Source organism: Natator depressus, chromosome 27 (assembly GCF_965152275.1).
Source record: "Natator depressus isolate rNatDep1 chromosome 27, rNatDep2.hap1, whole genome shotgun sequence".
Taxonomy (NCBI): domain Eukaryota; kingdom Metazoa; phylum Chordata; order Testudines; family Cheloniidae; genus Natator; species Natator depressus.
Window position 1 is genome coordinate 10,491,614 of NC_134260.1, and position 16,972 is coordinate 10,508,585.

The following is a 16,972-nucleotide window of genomic DNA, read 5'->3' on the forward strand; positions in this document are numbered from 1 at the left end:
TTTTGAAAACTTTCAAGAGCTTTTGTGGGCAACATTTTTTCGATCAGCTGCCTGCGGTAGCTTATTTTAAAAAAAAATAAATAAAAATCTCCCTGGAACGTGTTTTGCCGACAGCAATATCCTGTGTGCCTTAAAATATAGATAATCGGGAATTTTAAAAATTAATCTGTCATGGACTTCTTGTGGCCCCCAAACTCCCAGTGGTTTAACTATGAGCTCCGGTTGTTCACGGAGTCTATAACTGAACCCAAACTTGCAAGTCATTACTCCAGACCTTCAAGTATTTGAGAGTATTTAATGCCCTATCCGTGTGGTCCAGTGGATAGGGCATTAAACTGGGAGTCAGAACACGGGTTCTAGGACAAGTGTATCTTTGTATAGTGCCTAGAATTATAATCAGGACCCTTGTAATAATCATACACGTTCTGAATGATCTGTTCACATTGTAGATCACAAAGGCTTGTTCTTTTGTGTAATAAATACATATTAAGGCTGGTATTTCTTTTTCCGTGCAATACAGTCATGTAGCTTTGTGCGCATCTGACCCCTGAGATGATTTCAAGTAGTGCATTAATACACTTTAGCTAGCACAATCCTTAAGAAAAGTACTTACTGCATTTGGTGTCAGGCGGCTTTTCAAAGCTTAAATGGGCTGGCTACCTCCCCTGGGGAATTGCAGAAGGGATACATTTTGACCCAATATGGTTTTGTGTGTTGGGGCTTCAGCATCTCTAATAGTGTCGTTTACATAATTCCTTGCCAAAAATCTGTCGTCCACTACATCAGTGGGTTTAGAATTGTTCACATGTCGTCTTAAACTTCCCACTTAGTCTGTTCTAGAGCCGTAGCCGAAGTGCAATATGGTCAGTCTCGCTTCTGATGTATCATTCAGTTACGTCGGGGTGAACTTGACCCCATCTGAGAGAACTTTTATAGCCGGATTATAAAGGTGTTTATAACAGACATCCAAAGGTCCATAGCAGAGCTAGTGGGCACTGCTTTAATAAACTTCTAATCAGATTAACTACATCTGTTATCTTAATTTCCAATCTTGTTTTAAAGTTTTGAAATCAGAGTGCAGGAGGCTGCAATTTCAGGGTAATTTTGCTTCATTAGTGTAACTGCCCTCTATGTAATTTTCACCAATATGAGGCTCATTATCCCGCATAACATGCAATATCAAGATAAAAGGGAATTTAAGAATGTGACCTGGTAGCCAGGCAGATAATCAAGCTCTGCACATTACCTCCAAGGCTGGACTGGCCTCACTACATCGTCTTTAATTAGCCCAAGTGCTGTTTTTCATCTGTCACTTATTCAGGAGGCTGAAATTTGTTTCACTTGGTGGTGGGATTTTGCTCAGCGTGACCAACAGTTCGGTTTCATTTTAACCACTGGATATGGATTTGTCTCGTAAGGTACCCGAGAAGTCACTTGCCACCCTATACGTATAGAAAAGTTCTTGACCTGCGTTTTCTGTCACTGCAAACCATCTCTGTCATTCCGGCACATTGCATGAAGGTGGAGAAAATCGCTTGCAAAGGAATTCCTTCCATTTTGCCGTGTTGACATTAATGCTAACCTTACATTTTCAAAAAGTCTGATACCATATAGAGTTTCTGTTTTAACTTGTGAGCATCCTGCAATCTATTCCGTGCTGTACGTGGGCAGACGACGGAGGACGGCTCCGTCATGTTCAAACATCTCAGAGCCAAATTCAAACCAGGTGCAACCTGATTGATTTATATGTGGGATGAATTTGGCCCCCGCCCCACTCTTCCAGTAACACAGTTTGGTGCCTTCCGGGTTATGATCCTTTCAGTAATTTGCATCATTTGCCATTCCAGCTGATAAAATTACCCCTGTTTCCCATCCATTTCCTTGTGGCTGCATTGTTAATCTGAAACCTGAGGCCTGTAAATGATGGAGACTCAGTAACCAGAGTCTTTGCAGAGCCGCTGCCGCTTCTGTAACGTTTAGCTGAGAAATGCATTTGAAGTGGTTCATAAGCTGACCTGGCTAATGGTGAGCTCCCAAATTCCTCCCCCCCCCCCCCCGCCACCTGAAATCTTTTTCAGCATTGATTTTTTTTTTCTCCCCAAACATTAAAAACCAACAAATATTGTGCACCAAACAAATTAGACTCAGCCTTGAATATCTGTTTAATATCTGTGGTGATGTTAGGGTTCTTAATTGGACAAGAAAATGCAGGAAATTTGATTGTAACCTGACTGGATTTTATGGTTCCTGCCAAAAATGAGTCTGAGAGGAAAGTGGGGTTTATATTTATAGGCCTTTTAAGGGCAGAAGAGAGCATGCTGATCATCAGAACAAAGCCTCTGCACAACACAGGCCACAGAATCTTAGCTGGTGATTCTTGTATCTAGCCCACTGGTTTTGTTGTCTGTTTGACTCATTCTTTAGCAATTGGGATCTGTCACCTGAAGTGTCAGCTGGGGAACGGGGTCGTGTCCGGCAGCTCTCAGGATCAGCAGTGGCAGACAATGGGGGTGGAGGGGGCGCCGCGCCTAGCCGTGCCGATCAGTAATTTTAGGACCGATTCTGATCTTGCCTCGCCTGGGGAGAGCCAGGAGTCTCTCTCTTTCAGTCAACGGAGTTACACCAGTGTACGGTTTAGTCTTGTGATTAAGGCACTGGGTTTGGATTTTGGAAAAATACCTTCCATTGCTGGCTCTGCCACTGACCTGCTGTATGACCTTGGGCGTCTCACTTCACCTCTCTGCCTGTTTCCCTTGCTGTAAAGTGGGGCTAATGATACTGACCTTTGTGAGGGGTTTTGAGATTTATTGTTGAAATCCTCTAGACCAGTGGTTTTCAAACTTTTTTTTTCTGGCGACCCAGTTGAAGAAAACTGTTGATGCCCACGACCACTGAACGGAGCTGAGGATGAGGGGTCTGGGGTGTGGGAGGGGCTCAGGGCTGGGGCAGAGGGTTGGGGTGTGGAGGTGAGGGCTGCAGGGTGGGGCCAGGGGTGAGGGGTTTGGGGTGCAGGAAGGGGCTCTGGGTTGGGGGGGGGCTCATGGCTGGGGCAGGGGTTTGGGGTGTGGGCTTACCTCGGGTGGCTCCTGGTCAGCGACGCAACGGGGAGGCTAGGGCAGGCCTCCTGCCTGTCCTGGCACTGCGGACTACGCTGTGCCCCGGACACGGCCAGCAGCAGGTCTGGCTCCTTGGTGGTGTTAAATGGCGTTAGGAGCTTATATTGGCTCCGCAGAATTAGATTTTTATCAGTAAATTTCACCATGTATACGCGCGCGCACACATACACAGCGACAAAAAAATATTGCTTTCGATAATCGGAATGTACGGATAGGCAAAAAACGCAGCTTGAGAATCATAGAATATGGCGGTTGGAAGGGACCTCAAGAGGTCATCTAGTCCACCCCCCTGCTCAAAGCAGGACCAATCCCCAATTAAATCATCCCAGCCAGGGCTTTGTCAAGCCTGACCTTAAAAACTTCTAAGGAAGGAGATTCTACCACCTCCCTAGGTAACGCATTCCAGTGTTTCACCACCCTCCTAGTGAAAAAGTTTTTCCTAATACCCAACCTTAACCTCCCCCACTGCAACTTGAGACCATTACTCCTTGTCCTGTCCTCTTCTACCACTGAGAATAGTCTAGATCCATCCTCTCTGGAACCACCTCTCAGGTAGTTGAAAGCAGCTATCAAATCCCCCCTCATTCTTCTCTTCTGCAGACTAAACAATCCCAGTTCCCTCAGCCTCTCCTCATAAGTCATGTGTTCCAGACCCCTAATCATTTTTGTTGCCCTTCGCTGGACTGTCTCCAATTTATCCACATCCTTCTTGTAGTGTGGGGCCCAAAACTGGACACAGTACTCCAGATGAGGCCTCACCAATGTCGACTAGAGGGGGACGAGCACGTCCCTCGATCTGCTCGCTATGCCCCTACTTATACATCCCAAAATGCCATTGGCCTTCTTGGCAACAAGGGCACACTGCTGACTCATATCCAGCTTCTCGTCCACTGTCACCCCTAGGTCCTTTTCCGCAGAACTGCTGCCTAGCCATTCGGTCCCTAGTCTGTAGCGGTGCATTGGGTTCTTCCTTCCTAAGTGCAGGACCCTGCACTTATCCTTATTGAACCTCATCAGATTTCTTTTGGCCCAATCCTCCAATTTGTCTAGGAGAACTTATTAGAGTTTGATTTAAGGCTATGTACGTCATATGTTTTGACATGTGATGTTGACAACTTGTGTTTTAAGGGTTATAATGCTGTGACTTGTTCAATCTCAACATCTACTGTCATTAAATAATTGTCTGATCCCCTCTGTAACTTCCTGTGAATGTTGAAACTGATTTAAAAAAGTAAACGTTGTTCTTATCTGTTGAAATGATGATAAAAAATGAATTCTTCCAAGCCTACCTATGTGGGAGCTGAGCTGTCTTGAAAATCTGGTCATTCGGTTTCCCATCTGCAAAACAGACACCTCTGCTTCATTTCCACTCTGTTCATCATATTTAGAGTGCATCCTTTTTGCACATCTGTACATCTGATTGGGCTCCAGTCTTGCATAGGGCCTGTAGGTTGCTACTGGAATGTTAATACATTCGAATTGGGCCCTGTATGTCTTTCAGGTGCAAAGTGCCATAAAGTGCATCTTATATATAAGTTTAATGCATAACCTCCTTGGCTATATGGTTGCGGGAATGTTTTTATTTAAATAGAACAAACTAGCAGAATACTCCTGTTTTGGTACAATGCATGCGCTTCTGAATGGGTGTGTCTGGTTGGGTCTCGCCCACGTGCTCAGAGTTTAAATAATAGCCATGTTTAGGGTTTTCCCTCAGGCCAGATTGCCAGTGACCTTGGGGTGCTTTTAGCCGCCTTCCGCAGCAAGTCACTTGCTGGTTTGGAACTAGAGTAAATGGTGGATTCTCTGTCACTTGAAGTCGCTAAATCAAGATTAAGAACATAAGAACGGCCATACTGGGTCAGAACAATGGTCCATCTAGCCCAGGGGTCGGCAACCTATGACGTGTGCCAAAGACGGCACGCAAGCCCGGTTTTAATGGCCCACTGCTGCCTGCTGGGACCATTAAAAATCCGGCCTGGCCCGGCCCGCTCTTCTCCGCTCCCCGCCCCCTCCCGCGGGGGCAAGGGGCAGAAGCTTGGTCCTGCCGGCTCCCCGGCCTCTTCCCGCAGTGTACTGGGTTCCTGCACTTCCTCCTCCTCTTCGTCCCTCCCTCCCTGCCGGCTCTTGCGAGGGAGGGGGTGGGAGAGGAGCGGAGTCGGTGTGCTCGCCGCTCCCCGCGGAGGCAGAGACGAAGCGGGAGCAGGGCCTTGGGGAAGCGGGCATATCCCCTCCCGCCCCCTGCCGTGAGCACCCCACGACCCCAGCCCTCTGCCTGACCCCCCCCCACACACACCCAGCCCTCTGCCCTGAGCCCTGTACCCCCCTCAGATACACACCCAGCCCTCTGCTTGACTCCTTCACCCCCACACCCTCTGCCCTGACACCTGCACCTCCCTCACATGCCCCCAGCCCTCTGCCCTGACTCTTGCACTCCCCCACATACCCAGCCCCCCCACATCCCATGCACCCCCTCATCCTGACTCTTGCACCCCACACATCCCCACCCCCACATTCCCACCTGCACCCCTCCCACCAAATGGGAGCTGCCCAGGTAAGCGCTCCACACCCAAACCTCCTGCCCCAATCCTGAGCCCCCTCCCTCGTTCTAGCTCCTGACCAGACCCTACACCCCAACGCCCAGCCTGCTCCTTCACCCCCAGCCCTGTGTTCAGTGCACTCCCACCCTCAGCTCAGTGCAGAGAGAGAGGGAGAGAATGGCCAGAACCAGGGAGAAGGTAGGTACCCACTGTATGTGGGCTGGGCCGGGACCCCAGACCGGCAGTGGGCTGAGCGGGTCCGGCAGTCGGGATCCCGGCTGGCAGGAGCCGGCGGACAGAATCCCTGAGCGGCAGCCGTCCTCCGTCGTCTGCCCACGTACAGCATGGAATAGATTGCAGGATGCTCACAAATTAAAACAGAAACTCTATATGGTATCAGACTTTTTGAAAATGTAAGGTTAGCATTAATGTCAACACGGCAAAATGGAAGGAATTCCTTTGCAAGCGATTTTCTCCACCTTCACGCAATGTGCCGGAATGACAGAGATGGTTTGCAGTGACAGAAAACGCAGGTCAAGAACTTTTCTATACGTATAGGGTGGCAAGTGACTTCTCGGGTACCTTACGAGACAAATCCATATCCAGTGGTTAAAATGAAACCGAACTGTTGGTCACGCTGAGCAAAATCCCACCACCAAGTGAAACAAATTTCAGCCTCCTGAATAAGTGACAGATGAAAAACAGCACTTGGGCTAATTAAAGACGATGTAGTGAGGCCAGTCCAGCCTTGGAGGTAATGTGCAGAGCTTGATTATCTGCCTGGCTACCAGGTCACATTCTTAAATTCCCTTTTATCTTGATATTGTCCCAGCTGCAGGCCCCGCTCAGCCCGCTGCCGGCCTAGGTGAACGGAACTCCAGACCAGCAGCGGGGTGAGCGGGCCGGTGGCGCAAGATCAACATTTTAATTTAATTTTTTAAATGAAGCTTCTTAAACATTTTGAAAACCTGGTTTATTTTACAATACAACAATAGTTTAGTTATATAATATATAGACTTAGAGAGAGAGAGAGAGAGAGAGACCTTCTAAAAAACATTAATTTAAGGTTTCACGTGCTGGTAATACATTTTAAAGTGAATAAACAAAGACTCGGCACACCACTTCTGAAAGGTTGCCGACCCCTGATCTAGCCCAATGTCCTGTCTTCTCACAGTGGCCAGTGTCAGATCCTTGAGTAGGAATGAACAGAATAGGGTAATTATCAAGTGATCCATCCCTTGTGGTACTGAGGACCTCAGTAAATCAGCCAGAGGTGATGGGCCTATTATAGGAGTGGGTGGGTGAGGTTCTGTGGCCTGTGATGTGCAGGAGGTCAAACTAGATGATCTTGATGGTCCCGTCTGACCTTAAAGTCTATGCGACATGGGGAAGGAAGTGGCATATAGCAAGCTAAGCGGGGGGAGAAAATGTTCGTGGGAGATCTTTATTAAAATTTTAGCAGTGCATCACGAGTTTCTTGGCTTTCTAATGGAAATCAGATGTTTTTTCTGGGTTAGACCTTGGATTTACATGTCACATCAAAGTTCTTCTCGTAACAGAGAATTTTTTTTATAGTTTGTTTTACAGCCCAGGTGCTAAATCATTTGGTGACTCTCTTCCCTTTCTTACCCCTTGTCTTTTTTCCCAGCTCTAATGTAGATTGCTGCTTCCCCCCTTTTTTTTTTTTTTTTTACCAGAGCTCTGGACAGTACAGGGCAGCATCTTTCCTTCTTCATAGGGGATCCCTCCCGCTGCTGATGGCTAAACTAAATACAGAGTGCACAGGAGGAATAGTTGAATGGGAACAAAAATAACCATGCTAAATAAAACTAATAGGACACATGAGGACAAATGATGTTTAATGCCTTGTGAAACCTTGGGATTGTCAGTTACCTCAGAGTCTTGGGCCTGATTTCGTCCTCTCACCGGTGAGTGATTTAACCGGTGAGCGAGTTAATTCCCGCGTACAGCTGCAGTGGTCTGAGATCAGGATCGGGCCCTTGGTCCTTCATGCCTCCCACTGGGTACGTTGTTCGGGTGTAACGAGGCCAGTCAAACACTCAGAATTTTTAAAGTTAATGCTTTATTTGCAAGAAGAAATGGTTGCAACAGAATTATTTTCAACCAAAGAAATTTCCTGGTGGCTAGTCTCCCAGGGCCACCAGTCTCCTGGTTCAGGCAAGCGTAGCTACTTGCTCCCTACTGACCTGGTACTTTAAAGTCCTGAGAATACTGATGGGAGTAGCCTACCTGAGAATAAAAATGAAAACTGGCCTCTTGCTCCATTCTCCTGTTGTATTTCACTGACTGGCAGGAGATGATTTCCCTGACTACTTTGCTAAATTCCTCTGATAGCTCTGCTTCACTGGGTACACTTCGGGAAGACTGCGCATGGTTACAGTCACAGTTGTACTTTCTAATGGAGTGACCTATTTGACATCCAGATTGTCAGTAGGCAAATTTTGGGGGGGGGATTTTCCCAAATTGTCACATTTCTCAAATGACTCCGCATGTGAATGGAAAGGTCCACACCCGTGATCACCTTTTGAATTCGGCTAGGACCTCTATAGAAGCTTTCATGCAGGGATCTCAAAGCACTCTGCAAACACTAGTAAAGGCATTTCACATGCAGTGAAACTGTGTGCAGAGGGTCAGCAAAGCCAGCCACTTAAATCTCCCTTTAAGTCTGCTTTTGAGAACTTCAATGCCTATGCCCCACTTGGCTGACCCTCGGTACGAGGTTTCATTTCACCCAGGCAGAGTAAGCAACTTATCCAAAGTCTCGCATGAAGTTGTGGCAGAGTTGGGAATTGGAACCTTGATCTTCTGACTCAGTTCTGTGTCTAGAGCACAAGACATCTTTCCTCCTGGACTTAAAAAAAAGAAACTTTCCCTTTTCCCTCCCGAACTTTTGTTCTGCGCATACTCTTTCTAGAGTGAAAATTATCAAAGCATGAGACTAAAAGCATACATTGATCTAATGAGAGTTGAGTTTTCGACGGTTTCTTTACATTTAAAAAAAAAAAAGCGAAACTTTTTTTTTTGTAAATTTGATAAGAACGAAACTCATGTAAGATTGCTGGTCCAGTAGGAAATGGAACTCAATTTTACATTTTTAAAACCATTTTATTGTATTAAAAATGACAGAGGTTAGAAACAAAGCTCTGATACTTGTATTGAACTGGAATTGAAAGTGACAGAAAATCGTTCTGGCCCTGGTGCAGTAAATGTTATCACTAAAACATGTTCAGGGGAGATTAGGACAGTCTCTCAAGCACAAGAGACAAAAGTTCACAAAACAAGAAGTGATTTCCCCTCCCCACCCCCCCCTTTATCTCGGAATCATTAGCTGCTCAGGAGACAAAAATATCTCTCCTCTGGGGAGGATGCTGTGCCGGGCGAACGGAGATATGAAAATGTCTCCACTCTGAGAGGAGCTAGGATGGAGAGGACAGAGTGGACCACTTCAACGTGGCCCTAGTCTGGGGATGAGGGGAGGGCCATGATGAAGAGCAAGGGTCAAGATTGTCATGATGTGCAAAGACAAACCCCAGCCGTGAGACTCGTGAAAGGGAAAATTCTGAGCTGTGGGAGACGCTGGCGGGAGAGGATGCTCTTGCAGTTCCTCACCTAGATTTGTTACCCGGGTTGGTTGGTTTGTCCCATCTGCTTGTTGTGTCTTTTTCTCTAGATTGTAAACTCTTTGAGACAAGGACCTTCACTTACTGTGTTTGTCCAGTGCTTAGCACAATGGAGACCTGACATAGTTGGCCTCTAGGTATTACCAAAATGTTAAACATTTGAATGTATTAAGATAGTGAATATAATCTCATCTTATGCTTCAGGGCTTCAGCCAGCAGTGGTTAGGAAGACTTCCCATGTGGCGCTCCCCCCCCACCCCCAAATACACGGTTGAACTGATTAATTCAGGGGCGGGGGTTGTTTTGTTTTTTGCCTACCTCTGAAGTATCAGGTTGGACACCAAACACCAGATGGGGTGGGCCAGTGCTCTGAAATGGCCCAAAGAATCCTCTTTCTTAGATCCCAGTCTGGTTTGTCTTGCTCATGGACAGACTGACTGCCACATTTGGGGTTAGGGAGGAATTTGCCCCTAGGTCAGATTGGCAGGGACTATGGTTTTTTCTGCATTCCTCTGCAGCATGGTTGTGAATCATCTGCTAGGATCGTCTGCGCCTCTTTTGCCTAATCAGTGCCTTACCAGTGCAGGGGGCCTCGGACATTGGTGGCACCTGGGTCTCTTATTTTCTTTGTCTGTGGCACACAACGGTTTAGTCTCCCAAGAACTGAAATGCTTTAATCTAACTAGAGTAATTAGGTTCAGTGTGTGTGTGGTGGTGTATCTGGCTGAAATTTAAAGGCCTGTGGTGGACAGAGGGTCAGAATAGATGATCTAATGGCTACTTCTGGCCTTAAACTCTATGAAATCTATGTTTAATAATGATAGTTAAGGCACAGGAATGTGGATCAGGAAGACTGTGTTCTATTCCTGGCCTCTGCCACTGACTTGCTGTGAGACCTTGGGCAAGTCACTTCACCTCTGCACCGTGGGTTCCCATCCATCAAACGGGATAATAATGCTGACCTATTTTGCTCGGCTGTGTGGCTTAGTGAAGCATTTTCAGACCTCAGCGTAGATGTGACAAGTATTTTAAAACTGACACTGATATCCTTCCTAGTCTTAAAGACTCCATTCCTTCCTGAGATTAAATTTGGCAGAAAAGTCTAATTAGAGTGATCACTGAGCCACCTTTCTTATTTCTTTGGGGCTGGTCAGGAAGAGGAACTCTTTCGTCTGAGTCAGAAAGACAAATTGTAGGTGATGGTGGTTTGCAACTGTTCTTTTGAATTTCACGTGAAAGGAGTGGTTGAACTTCTGTCTGTCTGCTCCTCCTAACATGGTCAAAACTCAAGATGCATCACGCTCTAAAACTGAGCTTTCTTGGTCCATTGGCTACTCTGCTGTGCCGTGTGGGAGACTGGGTTTGATTTCTTTGCTTGGTCCTTCATTTCTGGGTGCCACAGAGCTGTGGGGGCAACAGGCTTAGCCCCGGAAGGGAACATAAGGGCCTTGCGTGGTTTAACGGCAACAATTCCTCTTCTGATTACTTGTATCTATGAGGAGTTTTCTTCTGTAGTCTCTAAATCTGTGGCACTGAGGGAAAGGAAATCCTGAAGGTAGGACAATATAAGTGAAATATGGACCATTCCCAGCTGAGAGAAATTCCAGGGAGGGGATAGAGCAGAGGTTGAGTTTGGTGGGACAAAGAGATGCGGGACTTCAGATAGGGTAAGGTGAAGAGATTCCCTAGAGAAACATGGAAAGTGGGTAAAATGAACCACACCCTAGAGTTTATAAAGAGTCCAGTATGTAAAACCCTAGAGCCAGGGAGCGTATAGCAGGGTTGTGTGTGCCTCTTTTTCCAATGTAACCCACAGTAGCTTTTTTTTAATCACTGATTAAATATTGCAGTCTGTGTTCTAGATGCAATCTCTTCCTCTTCCCCGCATGCATTCTGTCCAAAGCAAAGGACTGAAATAAACAGTCTGTCCTTCATCGGGATTCTGTTGTTGTTTTCTAATTAATCTGAGTCAGTCGCTCGCACGTTTGTGTTAAATCATTTTCTTCATGAAAGCTTTTAATGAGGAAACAAATGGATTGGATTTAGATATACTGGATTCTTGCCATTGATAGCCATAGACCCAGTCCTTTAGAGTGGGCAAGCTGCCTGTGAATGGCTTAGCTTTGGAGGGAACGCCACCGAAGGACTGATTTCAAAGAGCCTCCTTGCGTGGGGCCAGCCGACGTCCCCTGTGTTTTGAGATTTTTATCCATGACGTTCTTCTATTAAACAACCCAAAAGGGAGCTCCTCTGAGCATTCATCACCTGTAGCGTGGAGGAAAGGGGGACAAAATGGATGAAGGGAGTGGCATAGTGCAGTGTTTTTCAATGACCGGTCCATGGACTGGTGCTGGTCCCTCAAATCTCCTGGGCACAGTTTCAGAAGGCAGAAAGCCCATCCCTGGTCTCAAATAATTGAGAAATACTGGCAGAGTGAGAAGGGCACAGGCCTGGAACCTAGACATGGGTTCGGATGCTGACCTGCAAGTCTGGACCCGTTTCCTCCCCCTTCCCTTCCCTTTTCTGTCCTATCTGTTCAGATTGTAAACTCTTCAGGGGCCGTTTGTCCCTACATATCTGTGCAGGATCCAACTCAACTGGGGCCTTGATCTCTGTTGGGTGCTCTAGGCCCTACTATATTACAAGTAATAAATGTGGCACGAGCAAATATATGTACTAGCTGTGTTTGCACTAATGCAAGGTTTTTGACCCGGAAGTTGTGCCCTCCCTGTGTTGCTCACTGCGAGGGGTCTCCCCACTACATGGCAACAAGGGGTTCCCAATGAGATTAGGGCTTGTCGGTGTGGCAAGCCTGGTTGTGAGTCTCCAGCGCACTGGCTTGCTGTGCAGTAACGTCCCGTGTGGACGCTGCAGTGGTGTAGTGAACGTCCTGGGGTGCTGTGCTCTGACAACAGTCTGCGAAGCCGCGCTCCACAACTTTTGCCGTGTTGCAGCAGTGTCCAGCTAGGACATTGCCGCGCAGCCAGCAGATGCGCTGTAGGTTCCGATCCTTGCTCGTGGCGCAGTAATGTGCCGTGTGAACGAGCCCCGAGAACGGCCGCGTTGGAGAACCGCAGCGCTGGGGGCGGGGGATGAGTTTTAACAGCCTGACAGTTGTGTAGCGCTTGGAGAACTTTGATTGGACGGTGCTAAAGAAGGGCAAATAATAAAGCTCCAGCAAATGTGTTTTTGTCAAATTCATCCTCTTTCTGTCCGTTGCTCAATGGCACCAGGGGCTACAGATGCCTGGAGAGATTTAATTTCAATAAATATGAAGTCCTGTGTCTAGGGCAGGGTGGGGCAGAATAAACAGCACAGGTACAAAATGTGGCAGGATACCCCACTGTAATGGGCAAGGCTGCTTTGTTGTGAGTTTATTCATCTAATTTCCTTATTACTGTTCCTCCATTTTAGTTAGTTTGTTCGTGTAACCAAGGGCCGTAGTTACTACAAGGAAGGTGTGAGATGGGGGGGTTGTGAGGCTGGGACAGGAGAGATCCTGCAAAAGTCTCTGGGCTTTTAAGAAATGATCCATAATATGAAAAGGTTTAGGAGCTTCTGGAATCAAATCGTCCTGGATTCAGGGTCTTTACATAGTACGGAATCTCAAGAAGGCCAATTAGCTTCTCTTGAGACATCCTTTGCAAGAAGCACATTTTGGACACTTACTGAATCCCTGGCCATGTGTCTAGCATAATTCTTCTCTCTATTGCCTGCCAGAGTGGAATGAATAATTAAGATAATGTATTGTGATGGGTTCCCCCCGGGATGCCACAAGGAATTGGGGTACCACTAAGCCCCCTAAGGTACCAGCCTGGGCTCCCTCTCACACTGTACTGCTGTGACAAGCTGCAAAGCCCTCCAGCCTGCACTTTCACCAGCATTCATACAGTTGCACACCCACCTGCAGTTACACGCAGGCTTTCTAACCACCAGCTTTCCGCCTGGGGCCCTAGAGCGGTACCGTCCTGCCCTGGTCAAATCTGGCCAGTATGTGGGTTTAATACCTGGTCAGCCTCTCCCTCAATGTGAAGTGAACAATACACGGTTGTGGTAACCAGGCAGAGATTTTCCCCAGCACTTCAGTCAAAGTTCACTGGTTTAGATTAAAACAAAAACAAGTTTATTAACTACAAAAGAGAGATGTTATGTGATCATAGTGATAGCAAACAAATCAAAGCATATTACCTAGCAAATAAACAAAAATGCAAACTGAGCATAATATACTAAATAGACTGGATATGAATAGTAGGTTCTCAGCCTAACAGATGGTACAGACAGACCTGTAGATTCTCAAGGCACAAGCTACACTTGCTTTACAGCTTGAAATCCCCCGGTTTTTCATACACTGGCTACAAATCCCTTTAGCCTGGGTCCAGCACTTCCCCCAGTTCAGTCTTTGTTCCTCGGGTGTTTTCAGGTGTCTTCTTGTGTGCAGAATGAAGAACCCCAGATGATGTCACTCCCTGTCTTTTATATAGCTTTTGCATATGGCGGGAACCCTTTGGTCCAAAGCTTGGTTCCCAGACCAGTCTGTGGAAAAATACTGACATCCCAAGATGGAGTCCAGCATCATGTGGCCTGGTCACATTCCTTGTAAAGTCACAGCAGCCATCACACACAGGCTGTCTGGAGCGTTCTCAGGAAGGCTCACCAGGTGGGAGATAAGCTTCTCCTAAGGCCTATTGTTTTCGCTAATGGCTCATTGCCCTGAATAGGCCCTTCCCCACCCACTATATAGACTGAAAGCATCTTGTCTAGTGGGCATTACCCCGGTGTAACTACATTTGAAATACAGGCACATAGTCAATATTCATAACTTCAGATACAAAAATGGAACATGCATTCCAATAGGATAACCTTATTCAGCAAATCGTAACTTCGCCAATGACCCCTCACATGACTTGTCTTGCATAAAATGTATCATCATTCTGCTATAACCATATCCTAATAATATCACTATGAAAAATATGGGGTGCAGTATGTTTATGCCTGTTCTCTTTTCTTGTTTTGCAGGTACCACTTGGAATTTCTGCCCCAAGGTGAGTGCAGCTTATCCATTCTGAGGGGCAGGGCTTGCCATCGGTTTGATTGGGCCCCAGTGCAAGATGAGCAGGTGGGGAGCCTTAGCCACTCCGCGTGTGGAGCAGTTAGGAGGGGGTGGCAAAGTTGTGGGAGGGGCTTTGGGAGCAATCAGCACTGCTTTTCTCCCGGGATTCAGGGGACAGGTCTCCAGCGACGTATGGTGCTGGCCTAGGTGCCTGGTCTACACACACCATGGGCAGGCCCAAGAATGGCTTGTGCAAATGTTAAGTGACCTCCAGAGAACGTTTGCCTTGGAGAGACAACATGGCCTTAGTGGATAGGGCACGGGACTGGGAGCCAGGATGCTTGAGTTCTATTCCCAGCTCTGCTGTGTGACCTTGGGCATGTCACTCCCTGTTGGGTGCTTCTGTTTTCCCACTCTCAGGTCTTTTTTAGATTTTTTAAGCCCTTCAGGGCAGTGACTGTCTCTTATGTGTCGTAGCATAATGTGACCAAGAGATGCTACCTTATCACTAATAACGATCTTAACCCCAATGGTACCTTCAAGTTGAGAGCAACAGGAGTGGGTGGATGCTTCTGCATATCCAGTGGAATTGTAACTGAAAAGTCTCCTTTTTAATTGAATTGGTCCCCTTGTCTCTCACTCCTATCTTTACGTGTCTGTGGAATACTTAATACAGTAGGGTTCTGATCCCGGAGCCAGATCCTTTAGTGCTACCAGAATACAAATTTATAATTGTGTGTGTGTGTGTGTTTATTTCAATGATTACTGTGGTACGTGTGTGCAAACACAAGGATCCGCCAGCATTCCAGGAAGACGGGTGCTGGGGCTATAATTTAAAACAATAAATCCGTGTGAGCATTCCCACTCAGCTAATTCTTCATTTGCTCCAGATAGAAATTCCAGTATGTTACCTCCTCGATCAGGGCCCGCTTCCAAGGCATCCTGTCTGTCTGGCAGCCCAGAAATGTCAGAAATGCTGCAGCATCACAATTCCCACTAGAACGGTGTTATCACATTTTAATATGAGCCTCAGTGCAGCCTCGGTGCTTCTAATTGCTTTCAAACCATTGTTTTCGTGGGTTTGGTTGATGAACCCAGCATCTGGCGTCATTCGCGAAAGTACAGCAGACAGCTGTGTTCAAAATTAGAAAAAGACGAGAGGATTAGAACACATAAAAGGGCTTAAAATTAGATTATTTTTTTTTTGATGGGAGAAGTTCACGCAGTTTAAAAAGGGTGGGGGCAAAAATGCTTCCGAGTGCTCTTGTTCTCATCAACTGTTCACTCTTTTTTTTTTTTTTTTTTTTTTTTTTAATGCTGCTGCAGGGTTTTAGCTTGGTTTGTAGAACGGGGCCAGATTTCCAAAAGGAATTTAGAGGCTTTATGCTAGGAACCTAGCTCGCTTCGGTGCTTTTGTAAATTCCATTGCTGTATCTTCAGGTGCCTACGTGACTCTGTAAATGTGACCCCCCCCCATTTGGGGAAGGGTTATTAACCCGAGAGAATGTATTAAGGAGACAGCAGTGGCTGGTGGTTCAAATGAGGGCCTGGGAATTGCCAGCCCTGACTCCAGTTTGCTTTGTGACCTTGGACAAGTCTCTTTGTGCCTAAATTTGCCTATTCATAATATGGGATTATCATACTTCTCTGTACAGTGCTTTGAAGTGCTCTGATGTACTTCCATAGTCTTCTAATTGTACCTCATTAACATACAGTGGGCTCCATTGGTTAGACCAGGGGACTAGAGACTGGGCGGGTTTTGTTCCCTTTCACTGCTGTGTGACCTAGGAAAGAGGCTCAACCTTCCTGGGCCTCAGGTTTTTTTTTTTTTCCTAGCTGCCAAATGGAGTGCTAATAGCAAACCTCCATAAAGTGCTTTGGGCTGAGCGTTCCAAGGCCAAGTGCTGGAGACGTCCCAAGTATTCCTCTCCTTGGACTCCGTTGTTTTTGGAACGCTTTACCCATGCGTCCCGGAGCACGTGAAGGAACATTTAGAAAGTCAATTAATTGATCGATGGCCATATTAGAAACCCAGAGCATTGAAATAATGGCCCTGGAGGGCCGGAGTCTGGTTCTAAGAAACAGTCAGGATTTTGCATGCAACAAGCAGCTCTTGGGGAACCTCCATATAAGGTTTTAGTGCTCTGAAAGGTTTCTACTGACTACCCTTTTCAAAGAGGATGAGCAATGCTCTGTGACGTTTCAGGCAGTTAAAGCTTTTAATGCCGGAAGCCAACGAAACCTGTTGGCCTCTAATATGGACTGGCTGAAATTCCCAGAGCTGTTGAATGTAGAGCGAGGATCTGGCACTACTAATGTGTTCAAGCCAACTTGTGCAAGTTGTCGCTGAATATTGGGTAAGTTGTGTGATTCAGAGGGCAAGCCGCATCCGCTTAATTCACAATCACCCAAATGATGGGTGTTTCTACATCTCACGATGACGGGTGCTCCTTTATCTTTTGGCTAAGTGCTCTCTGCTTAGAATACAGGGAAGGCACACATCTTTTTTCTGGAGAGGACTGGGATGTATAGGAAGCATTCTGTATACACGGGCATATATTTTTATACATACATGCCATCTTCTCTTGCGATATTTCCTTTGTGGAAACAGATGCAAGGAGGGTTGGC

At 46.6% G+C, this 16,972-nt stretch overlaps 1 protein-coding gene across 1 annotated transcript in view; it reads left to right on the forward strand.

Annotated features, from left to right (window-relative positions):
* Positions 1-16,972, forward strand: part of SKAP1 (src kinase associated phosphoprotein 1) — a 228,607-nt gene that overhangs the window by 14,921 nt on the left and 196,714 nt on the right. The window contains exon 3 of the mRNA XM_074940661.1: positions 14,311-14,336. Within this exon, the coding sequence (XP_074796762.1) occupies positions 14,311-14,336 (26 nt within the window). The remainder of the gene's footprint in view (positions 1-14,310; positions 14,337-16,972) is intronic.